This window comes from Taudactylus pleione, unplaced genomic scaffold (genome assembly GCF_031769625.1).
Source record: "Taudactylus pleione unplaced genomic scaffold, aTauple2 ptg000117l, whole genome shotgun sequence".
Taxonomy (NCBI): Eukaryota; Metazoa; Chordata; class Amphibia; order Anura; family Myobatrachidae; genus Taudactylus; species Taudactylus pleione.
In genome coordinates this window covers 929,297-941,944 of record NW_028284519.1, presented here as the reverse complement: position 1 = coordinate 941,944, position 12,648 = coordinate 929,297, and the positions used below count along the sequence as shown (strand labels likewise).

At 41.3% G+C, this 12,648-nt stretch overlaps 1 protein-coding gene across 3 annotated transcripts in view; it reads right to left on the bottom strand.

Annotated features, from left to right (window-relative positions):
- Window positions 1–4,952: 4,952 nt before the first annotated feature.
- The window catches only part of TSNAXIP1 (translin associated factor X interacting protein 1), a 125,474-nt gene continuing 117,778 nt past the window's right edge, over window positions 4,953–12,648 (bottom strand). For all 3 annotated transcript variants that reach the window (XM_088471837.1, XM_088471834.1, XM_088471836.1), the window contains 3 exons: window positions 10,714–10,837; window positions 6,231–6,334; window positions 4,953–5,332 (listed from right to left, as the gene is read on the bottom strand). In XM_088471837.1, coding sequence (XP_088327963.1) covers window positions 5,128–5,332; window positions 6,231–6,334; window positions 10,714–10,837 — 433 coding nt within the window. In that variant the 3' untranslated portion in view covers window positions 4,953–5,127. The remainder of the gene's footprint in view (window positions 5,333–6,230; window positions 6,335–10,713; window positions 10,838–12,648) is intronic.

The following is a 12,648-nucleotide window of genomic DNA, read 5'->3' as shown; positions in this document are numbered from 1 at the left end:
AAACACGTTGGGTCATGCAAGCCGTTTTCACAGCAAATTTACATAGCGAATTTAATTTGCAATCCGTTTTCCCAGCAAATTTTTGTGCACGCCCCTCCCAATGAATAATCCAATTTGTTAATAACATGACCCTGCTTAAAATGCAACAGGCGCCTCCCTAAATGACCCATCTGCCACCCTCTGCCTTTATGTTAAGATGTCTGGTTTTCTCAAGACCCTATTGTGCATTGCTGCATGCCCGGTCACAATGACCCTCGGGGTGGGGATTCAATGGCTAATGCAGCACTGATTGCAGTGAGGTGCTCCAATGGTCAATGCAGGCACAGATGTGGCTGTGCAGCTTCACACAGCAGCAGTAGAGGTCCCAGCAATACTGTCACATAGCTCCTCCAATCAGAGCATGAAGTGGGGGAGATTTTGCTCTCCCACCTTCATGATTAACATCCAGTAGCACAAGTTAAAAAAAAAAAAAAAAGCACACAGTTATGTAGGGACATCTTATGGGTATATAAAGGACATGGGGGAGACGTGATGGGCATGTAATAGGCATGTGGTGACATCAGAGCTTTAAAGCTTGGGGAGGTCTGATGACGTGACTTATCTGCTTGTATCTAGGATGGCATGTAAGAGGCATTGTGGGACGTGGAGGGGTCTGATTAGGAAAGTGCTGGTATCTTATGGCATGTAAAGGGAATTATGGGAGGTCTGGTGGCATGTGGGTGGCCTTATGGCATGTAAAGGGCATTTTGAAAGGTCTGATGGCATGAAAGGTGCATTGTGGATGCTCTGATGGCATGTGGTGAAGTCTGATGGCATGTAAGAAGCAAGTTGAGTGGTCTGATCATGCGGGGAACTCTGATAGCATGTAGGTATTTGGGCATGTAAGGGGCAAGTGGGAAGGTGTGATGGGCATGTAAGGGGCCTATGGCATGTGTAGGTGAGGAATCTTATGGCAAGTGCATAGATGTGAGGGACTTGTAGTCATGTACAAATTTTTCCCCCATCTCGTGTGTGTGTGTGTAGGGCTCCAAATCGGTTCTTTCCTAGGGCCCCATGGGGCATAAATCTGGCTCTGATTTGGACGAATTTATATAGTATAATATGACCAATAAAGATATATTTTCTTAGGTGAATTTCTCTAAAAAGTTCAAATATGGGTTTGAATGGTGTGATGTTTATTGGTTGAAAAGTGTTTTTTCAAGCTTGCAGATGGGAGGTTCCAACATTTTTCAAACTTGTATATAAACACTGATAATCACTTTAAAAAAATCGTTAAATGTCCCCCAAACTACTGTAAAGATGTTAATTTACTGACAAATACTTGCTGGAAATAAGTTTTCCACCATTAAAACAAAAAAAAAAAAAATCAACCAATTTACACATTTTTAGAACCTCCAATACTTTGCATATGGCCACTGACAGTCTTCTATATAGTCCTGCTATCTCAGTTGCCTTTTTTGTGGGGTCCAGGATGAATTCCCCACTTTTTCATGCATATCTCCCAGATCACTTCTTGTAGGAAAATTGTGCTTCTTTGCCACAATATCTGCAAATCACCTTTTATCTGTCATTTCTCAGCTACGCATTGCCGTGTGATGTACGTTTTTATGATGCAAGTTCACTTTTGCAAAATCACATCTAATTTAATCCATAGTACGGTATGTGCATGTATATTGTCTTAAACCGGTCATGATTTACACTGTATATCATCATACCCCCAGTACTTGGCTTAAACCCTTGTCTTCTTGCATCTTACTGCTGCACACATGTCAGTTTTCCCATATATGCCTTGGGTCCTTATATGGCTTATCTCCCACATTGTAACCTTCATAGTGCGCCCAACATGGCTGCCTCACCTGGTACACTTGTGGATGGGATGAAAAAGACATGGACCTGATGATTATGGTGAGACCCTACTCCTAGCGTTAGGACGCTGCAACCACTCACTTTGTGTCATCTCTTCTCGGCATAATCTATTCCACCCAGGGTAATCCTATGTAGTGCGCCCAAGATGGCTGCCTCATCTGGTACCTTTTGTTGGTGAAATATATAACCCATGGAAGTTATTTCTCAAAATGTCTGCACCAACCCTGCAATATGATTATTGTGCTCTTTAGTTTCTGGTTGTTTTTAATTATCTCTGTGTGGTTTTCTATTTTATGCAATACCTAATCCTTGAACAATGTAGCATCTTTTCTGATGTCTGTTAAGTGACTTTGAGTCCTGTGGGAGAAAAGCGCTATATAAATAAAATTATTATTATCTCCCTTATGGTGCGTACAGACGGTACGATAAAAATGCACAATATTAACGATAACTATATTGTTCATATCATTAATTTTTTTGTGCCTTCCAACCCTCAAACGAACAGCACAACGCGGGCACATATGAACGATATTGACCATCGGCTGTGCATGCAGACCAACCTGGTCGATATCTTCCAGGTTAAATAGGGGTCGCCGGCCTGTCGTTGGTGGTGTGCTGGATGATCGATATCGATCATCCAGAACACCGGAAAGGTACAGAGAGATCAGTTAGCGATATCGTTATCGCTGACTGATGGTACTGTGTGTACGCACCATTAGACTGTCAACTGATTTCCTATGTACTGTAAGTCTAAAATACGAATATGACAAATTGCAGGGGAAAAAAAAAATCTTTCAAATGTACACAATTGAGTGTCTGTGTTTGATGCCAAAATTAGGTTGTAAAACTTAAAATTTACTAATTAAGAAACATTTTTTTATTTGCTATTACATATTATAATTTTATTCATTTACAATTGTTTAAAGTCCAAAAATAGCATTAACATTTATAATGCAAGTTTCACTATAAAATATTCCCATAATGCAGTGGTTCCCAAACTTTTTTGAATCACGGCGCCCTAGAGTATCAGCATTGTTTTCACGGCACCCCTAAGCCAAGTATTTGTTTTTGAAAAATTCAGAAAAAAATGTAGTAAAGTAAATTGTGCTGACCTGTCATCCTTAGGGTCAGTTATGTGGTGGTGGTGGACAGGTTTGCGCTTCTGTTTGTCCACATATTTACCTTACATTGATCATAAATAATTCGATTTTGTGCTAGAAAACCAACCTGAGGCACCCCTGCAAGTGTGCCGAGGCACCCTAGGGTGCCTAGGCACACAGTTTGGGAACCACTTCCATAATGCATCCTTTCACTATCATGTTACACCACATCATAATACAGTAGTGGCAGCCCTATAAAGAGGCAGATGAAGGTAGTTGCTCAAGCGCAGAAACCTAGTCTTCAGTCCAGTCCAGCCTCCAACTGTTTACACCCGCCCTGTAGTATGTTGGCTGATCTTGGGGAGGGCCCTCTTCCCTTTGAACAATCCTTACCACCCGTGCTCTTTGTCTTTTGTTTCCTTCTCCTTTTTAGCAACTGAGAGCTACAGTATTGTGCCATCCCCTTGGCCGCTGATTCTAGCTACAGTGAGTTGCCCTACCCTTCTCCCTGTACTTTGCACTCCCCTTTCTATGGTTGTAACAGCAATGTTTGTATACATGCTTTGTTGCGATGGCTCACTGTTGTCCATTGTATCTACTGTATTTGTTTGTATGTCTTCCTCTTGTATGGTGCTGCATAACCTCGTTGCATCTAATAAAGAAAAGATGATCTGTATAATAAAATCGACTGCTGATAGAAATTGCCATCACATTGGTATGTAATATGGCCACTCCCACCAGTGTCAGAGAGGAAAGAGTGATTGGTCAGTGATAGAGACAGTGGGTGGAGGGAGAGGAATGAGGGGGGGGGTGGTTTTGGTGGGAAGAGAGAAAAGGAGGAAAAAAAAAGTGGTGAGAGAAAGTGTCAGTGGAAGAGAGAGAGGGGAGTGTAGACAGAGCAAATAAACATAAGCCAGGCAACACCGGGCATTACAGATAATAATAATAATGTATGAAGTTGTGGAAACATTTTGCGGAATCTTCATTGTAGGCAAATTCTACATACAATCGTTAAGACAAAATTCTGCTGCCAAATGCAAATGAGATCAATATTTTCGAGACCAGATTTAAAGAAATCCCTCATCTACTGCAGCAGCAGTGTTTCAGGAGGCACACTTAACATTTTCTCGCTGATTTTGCATGAAAGATGCATCTTCTTGAATACTTATTAGACCAGTAAAGAAGTATCACCAGCAGCATACATTCATGGTATTGTTATTGTTGACAAAAGGCCTGATTCAGAGATGGACACTAATGCGATCGCAGCTGCGATTTCGCACGGAACGCAGCAGTGAAAATATGCTAATGGTTCCAAAGCTTATCCGAGCATAAGGATGCCCACCGCTGCCTTCTTGAATGCATACGATGTTGCAGACCTGGGCAGTTCTCCTGGCACGCAGAGAGCTCTCATGCTGTGTAGGAGATCACAAGGGCTAATTTATGCACACCCATGTAACGGCGTTTAAATGGTCAGATATGCCTGTGTTTTATTGACCACCCCTTGTTACCTCCCCCAAATGCTGACTACCTGTCACTCACTTTTCAAATGGATCCTCTGTGTGTGCGGAATTGCAAGACATTCACATCACGTGCGCACTTCTCGCTTGTCAAGCAGCTCCGCAGAGATATACATTTCCTGTGGAGCGCTGTTAATTCTGTTATCCAAGTCTGGTAGGTGGGCAATGTATTTTACGATAGATGCTGCTCAATTAATAAAATATGTATTGTCCGTTAAACAGTAATGCTGTGTCCTTACTATAGATAAATATATCATTTTAGGATACACATGGTGAAAACTTCATGCATCTGTGAGAAGTGCTAGTTAATATAACCTTACATATAAAACTCATTCTTACACCATATTAATCATTTGAATCCATGTAATTTATATAGACAGCCCATATAATTGTTTCTTGAAGCATTACACCAATTATGCAATACTGTCTCAATAATTCACAATTTCTAGAAATAAAAAAACATTTGGACAATAATTTACTAACTTTATTTAAACAACATATTTTTTATTAAATGCAAATGCTACAATATAGATCAAATATTTTATAAGTTGTATTTACTGTGCCACATTTACTTTATTTTATTTATATATGGGCTCTATCTTCCTCCACAAAAATAGTTTTGGCTTTGTCTCATATAACCGTCCTTACACTAAAGCTGCAGGTCCAATCCTCCTTATGTCTCCCGCCTCCAAATGATGGACTAGTAGTGCTGGAGACAATGGACTTGTTTCTTCAAGTTGGTCTTTGGGTACTTGAAACGCTTGGGTTACATACTTATCCAGGGTCTGATCATCAATGGTCGGATCCACAGAAAGAAATGCAGCTTTAAGTTCTTCAGGTTTAACATTTCTACAGCAAAACATTACATAATGAAAATGTATATATACTGTACGTAATATATTAAAGCACGTCTCAAAATAATTTTTTTGGGAAAGTCTCAATTTCTAGTGTATGAAGCAATGTGGGCTACCAGAAAAAGATTGAGGCTTCACTTTAAACTGCGAACTCAGGATGGATCCAGGGCTGTGGTGTGATATGATCTAGGTGTTACCTAATTTGTCCTGATTGTCTATTCACTGGGATTACAACATCGCTCCTCTGATCTGTCAATGTTCTAGTGCCTGTACTTCCAGGAATTCACGGGACAACCACAAAGATAAATTGTGCATCTCCTGGATGTTCCGTGAGAGTAGGCAATGTTTTAATGTAGAGAGAAGATGACCACATGCACAGACAGCCATTGCTGATGATGATCCTATCAATTTTGTCTGGCACCAAGCATGTATAGGGCCACACGCACTGATATCACTTACCCACAATCTGTTCCGTAATAGTAGTGTCACATAGTAACAACTGTGCTTTGAATTTCTCCATTAATGAGAGTGGTATATGTGCACTTTAGTTCTAAAAGCTGGTTATTTATAGAATTTCTGTTACACATTAAATCAGTATAGTAGGAGTGAGGAAACTGCTTAGTGCACTGAACAGTGTAAGGATTATAGTGAGGGCGACCATCTAGTAAATGTTTAAATGTAAAATAAAGCAATATTGTAACTGGAAAATCTAACATTTTGGATATGGTAGTGTACAACTTTTTAAAACATTACTAACTGACTTATGGAGTTTATTTGGTCAATGTTTTGCTGTTTATTTTTTTTTCAATGAAGGAAAACTTTAATCATCATTACAAATCTTAGGAGGACAAGGAAAAATGAATAGATAATTTCAATGTGAAATAATCACGTACTTGTTTCCAAGTTTGTTCCTCAATTCTTTCAGGTACTGCTTTTTCTCAGCAAGAAACTGGTTCCTAAGCACCCCAATAACAGGACTTGGCCTCCCGTCTTCCTCCTGTATGACAGACAATAAGTGACACAGTGACAAACGAACACTTGCACTTGGGGAGATTCAATTCTGAGCGATGGCCGCAAATTACCTCGATATACGATTGGAGAAAAAGCGCCTTGTGACCAGTAACATTGCTAATAATCTGTTATACCCCATGGTGGTGCACGATACTGTAATATATGGTGATGTGCGCAGCCGGAGATTGTTGGAAATTGAATCTTCCCCATAGTATAAAGCATACATCTCAAATGGATACCAAATCATTGTTCTATTGTGTTGTAGTGTTTAAATACCATAATTAGAACCATATATTTAATTTCATATTTTATCATATGAAAAAATATTTATTATTTTATGATATGAAAGTACAAAATGATTGATATCCAGGCTCAACCACACTGTTTAATAATACCAGTTCCAGTCCATAGATAGAAAAGCTGTTCATGTTCTGTAGCCCTATAATATACAGTAGTATGTACCCAGGGCAGCCTACACTGAGCTAATGTCATTTTCTTTTTCCCAGCAGATATTCAGCAACCTTTACCCAGATTACAGTTTATCTGTCATATGAAGATCCACCACATGGTCTCCTGGACAGATTACTCTGGAACAATAAATGTGCTATATGGGTCCAGTATGATTTGTTGACGGTCAAAATGTTGACAATTATACTCTTAACTACATTATGTTGACAGGTACTGCATGTAGACAGTACGTGTTGACATGTTTATTATGTCAACATGTATCATCGACTTGCAACACGTTGACACCTATTTTCCACAGTAATGCTAATGACTGTAGACATGTCGACATTTTAAGAGTGTTGACATGGTGATTGTGTCAACATATAGAATGTTGCCATTTTAACCATGTCGACATGGTAAAACTGGCCATTCTGGTGCCGTCATTATGACTGTCTACATAGTCATTGTCGACTTGCTGTCTGCAATCCGCACTACAACATATTTGATACAGTATAATAGTGTACTGTAAAAGCAAAGGATCTATGTGTAAAATACTGTTATCTGAACTGGACATACCTGTGAGCATTACAACTTACTATCAAGCTCTTGAACTCCACCAACAACTACTATAATATATTTATAACATGCTACATCATAAATAATAATAATAATGTTATTGATATAGCACTTTTCTTTTCATAGGACTCAGTGCTTTACATTTGCTTTTACAGCACAAAATACAAAACAACCTAACAATGGACTTTAGTGAAATGCTAAGTAAACCGGAAAGTCTTCAGTCTATTTTTGGAAGATTCTAGAGTGAAGGCCTCTCTAAAGGTGCCCATACACCTACACGATTTCGGGCAGATTGCCCAATTTTCAATGAGTCATAAGATGGATCTTGTGAAAATCGTGTATTATTTTAGTAAGACACGATCCTATAATCGGATGGTATGATCAGATGTGCAGAACATCTTGTCCATCGTATCATGTGCAGATCGTGCCCTTTATTTTGTTCATGCGATCCATCGTGCAGCAATTCAAGTCATTTCAATGACTGTTTCCCTTATGAGCCTGTGAGAGACAGGATGGATCTTACGACAGATCCTGTGCTAAAGAAATACAACAAACATGCTGCCGGGGAGCTACGGGGAATTGTAGGGAAATCGTATATAAATCGGATCTTATGCTGGTCGGGTAGGTGTATGGGCAGCATTACTGTGCAGGGAAGCGAGTTCTATAGAGTCTGAGCCACAAAGGTGAAATCTCAACCCCCAAATGAATTCCGGGAGATTCTAGTTACTGTTAATAGCCCTTTCGTCAATGGATCACAGTAATCGAGTGGGGACAGTAAGGGTTCAGAAGCTGCATCAGGGACCTTAGGCCCTGGTCATGTAGGGCTATGAAAGTCAGTAAGCCAATCTTGAAAACAATTTTCCATTTTACAGTCAGCCAGTGAAGGGAGTAGAGAATGGGTGTTATGGGGCTGGTTGGTTAATAACCTGGCAGCTGCGTTTTGTACCATCTGCAAGCGATGCAATTCTTTTGCTGGGAGTCCAAGGTAGAGGGCGTTGCAGTAGTCTAAGCGTGATGATATAAATGCATGTATGACTTTAGAAAGATCTTCTGAGGGAATTAAGTGCTTGATCCTGGCTATGTTCCTCAGATGAAAGAAAAGAATGAGGATTTGATTGTGGCTGATACCTGATGTTTAAGTGTCAAGCCACTATCCAGGACAACACCAAGATTCTGCACATGTTCAATGTTTTGTATGCTTGGGAGGCTTCGTTGAAGCAAGAAAGGCTGTTGCTAGGTCCCCATTGCCGGCCGTGGGGACCGTATCGCTCTCTCCATCTATATATGGCGTAAGTGATCTAGTGACAAACAGCGGTAATCTTAGTTTATTGCTGTTTGTCAAAAAAAGGGAGGACATTATCCCATTAGAGTGCTAAAGGGGTTATATCTCACGAGCAGGGCCCTCTTTCCTCATGTGCATTGCCATCCCTCACTTACAGATGCGCCCAAGTTAATTGTGGCTGATTGCAACAAACGTGCGCTATGCCACACGATATGCTATGGCGCGGCCCCGATTGCGGGAGTGCGCCTTCAACCCCATGGAGACGCGAATGCGCGTCTCTGATCGTGGGAGTGCGTCTCCAATTCATACCTATGGAGAAGCAAATGCACGTCTCCAATCACGGGTGTCCGTCTCACGCCAAGCATGGCATGATTCACTGTGCTACAGGCAAAGATGTAGCTGGGCATATCTATATAACATCATCTCCTCCCCTCAGCAAACAACGGCACCTTTCTCTTTGGTATTATGACTGCTGCTGCAGCAATGTTTATAAACCATGTCCATGTCCTGAAATGTTCTGTACTGTAAGTGACTTTATTATTGTTTTGTTCATACTGTTTCTGTCTATGTACATTGTAAGGTGCTGAGGTGCCTTATCTTTGATGACTAATGTAAAAGGTAGTACATTCATGTTTTAGGAAGGGGGAGAAGTATAGGTATATTTATAGTGCATAAGTATATTTATGTATTACGAGGGGAGAAGTAAACGGTAGCTCAATATATGTATGTATTAGGAGGGGATAATTATACAGTAGCTCAATATACAGTCTGTATTAGATGGTGGAAAACTATACAGTAGTTGAATATATATATATATATATATTTATGTGTGAAAAAAATATTCCTAAAGCTGGGCATACACGTGCAGATAAAAAATGCCTGTGTGTCAGACCGACAGACATTTTATCTGGCAGCCTGCCAGCCGCAGATGTCTGCGGCATACACTGAGATTTCTCACAGTGTATTAGCCCGACATCTGCGCTGTGCCCCCGGGGGAGGAGACACTTCCATGGGAAGGAACACAGGAAATGTCTGTCGGCCGCGGCTGGGCATACACAGCCCGATGTGGCTGACAGTTTACCAGTAAATATCGCATCGGACAGGCATGCTGGACAATCCGGGATGCCCGACTGAGCGATATTTAACCCTCGGTCGCCCCCCCCACATGCTACAATTATCGGGGGGCGATCCGCGGATATCGGGTGGATCACCCCGATAATTGTAGCGTGTATGGCCGGCCAGCTTTAGGGGTGTCTAGCATCTTCCCCAGTGTCAATATGTCCTTATTGATGAATAATCCCCTCCATTATCCCTTTGGCAATAGATTCCAGTGGCATTGGCCCATCCCTCCTCTGCCCAGTTGTAAAAGATCCCCCAGTGGCATTGGCCCATCCCTCCCCTGCCCAGTTGTAAAATATCCCCCAGTGGCATTGGCCCATCCCTCCCCTGCCCAGTTGTAAAATATCCCCCAGTGGCATTGGCCAATCCCTCCTCTGGCCAGTTGTAAAAGATCCCCCAGTGGCACTGGCCCATCCCTCCTCTGCCCAGTTGTAAATGATCACCCAGTGGCATTGGCCCATCCCTCCTCTGCCCAGCTGTAAATGATCCCCCAGTGGCATTGATTATTTGCTCATAAACAGGCCTTATTGGGTCTGACTCAGAGTTGCAGATAAAGCAATTTTGGATCTCCACCTATAGTCACAGTTGGTCGCATTTATGCGGCTGCACCGTCCCCATCCATCTGCTGGTGACAGCAGTCATCATAATCAGCACACTGTGCTCCAGCCCTATCCTTGGTGCAAGAGATCTGACTGGAGTGGGACTGATCTAAACTGATTTCTGTTGTGTAAGTAAGTCTGCTCCTGATATACCCCAATCTAAACGGTATGAGAATACGCCGCCTGCACTGTCATTTACTTCTAATTTCCACAGTTATCCAGGTTATAGGCGAGGACGATGTAAAAAAAAATGAAGGCTGCAGGTGTACTTCAGGGTCCAGTCTTAAACCCGGGCAACAGCGGGTATCCCAGCTAGCTTATTAATGGTAATAATTAAGTCACCTCAGTGAACAAAAACTTGTAGTTAATGTTTCTATTCTCAGGATTAAGCTTGGGATCTGCAATATCCAAAATTTCCTGAATTTCATCTGCACTTTTCAGGGGAAAGACTTTCTCAAGTTGCAGCCTGTGGGGAAGAAAGAACAATGGTAAAATGTGCACATTTATAAGAAAAATAACATATTCCAGGCTGCCTGTGTACACAGGGGCTTTGTATGGAGTGATAGGAAGCATGTAAATAACACACACAGCCAATTTCACTAAGATAATTTTTCTTTTTTATATCTATACACACAATACACTTGGCCATGACATCCAATGACTTTCTGGCTCTGATTAAGCTTTGCAGGCATGTCCATTTTGTGTATGGATCTTGCTATTTGTGCTGTAGCGTTCCGTATAAAAGCGTACACAACTCTGCACAAATACTGGTGATTCAGTTGCATCTCTGCTTGCAGTTGAGTAGAGTAACTGGGCTGTAGGTTTTGCACCCCAAAACCGCAATTCTGCACTTTTTTCCGCCTGCTATTCATAGGCGCCTATTACATTGCATTGACTTTCGGCCCTTATACTGATACCCCCAGAGTTACCAGGAGGTGCCCAGTGCTATTCAGTGGTTTGAACTATCTCATCAGTCAGAAATAAATTTGCTTTTTTTTTGCAGTTTTATGTACAAATTTGTGAATCACACTTTCATAAATCACACAGTTTGTATTCCTGCCATTTGAAAAAAATATTAGAATGGTGATTTTAAACCATGCAGCTTAACACATGCCTTTAATAAATCTCACTATTTCAAAACCATACATAGAATCTACAAAAAAAAGTGTGGTTTTGCAAAACCACATTTAAATGAATTTCCCTGTGTGTTCTCTTCTTATAAATATATTAAATAGACAATTATTAGTATAGTAGATGACTGTGTTGAAATGACCAGTGATGAAATCAGCACATACAGATGCAGTGATACTCATTATCTTCTTCCTATTAATAAGCACACAGTTATTTAGACTACTACCCACACAATCATCTTCTTCTTAGACATTATTGTTGGGACTATCACCCTTATCATTTTCGACCAAGATAGTCACATTTCTTCATAGACAGATATATATATATATATATTAGATATATTTCAGAGGATGCGCATAAACCATGTGCTATATTGTGAACAATAAATCTCACTTTTCTTTAAATGACACACCAGGTCCTAGTTCATTAGTGTGAGGACCGCAGCTCTCCTTAAATATAAGACCGGATTCCAGGTCCAAACAATCTGTCAAAATATAATGGAAAGAGAGCGCTCCATGGTGCAGATAAAAAACACTCTTTAATATCACTCATAGATAGTTATCAAGCATACATCTGATAAGGTACTACTCGTACCAGATAAAAAACAGTGTGGGCTGGTTACCACGTGGTGTGAATAAGCATACTCCACCGGACAGTCTCCAACTCGCGCTGCCAGGATCCGTCGGGTACACACACCCCGCCGCTAGACACTGGGAGCAGGCCGCCACGGGTCGGACCACGTCAGTCCTGGACACGCTGCCAGGGATGTCGGGGATCAGTTCCATGCACGTCACAAAGAGGGCGGGGCTTTGTGACGTGCATGGAACTGATCCCCGACATCCCTGGCAGCGTGTCCAGAACTGACGTGGTCCGACCCGCGGCGGCCTGCTCCCAGTGTCTAGCGGCGGGGTGTGTGTACCCAACGGATCCTGGTAGCGCGAGTTGGAGACTGTCCGGTGGAGTATGCTTATTCACACCACGTGGTAACCAGCCCACACTGTTTTTTATCTGGTACGAGTAGTACCTTATCAGATGTATGCTTGATAACTATCTATGAGTGATATTAAAGAGTGTTTTTTATCTGCACCATGGAGCGCTCTCTTTCCATTATATTTTGATTATATATATATAATATATATATATATA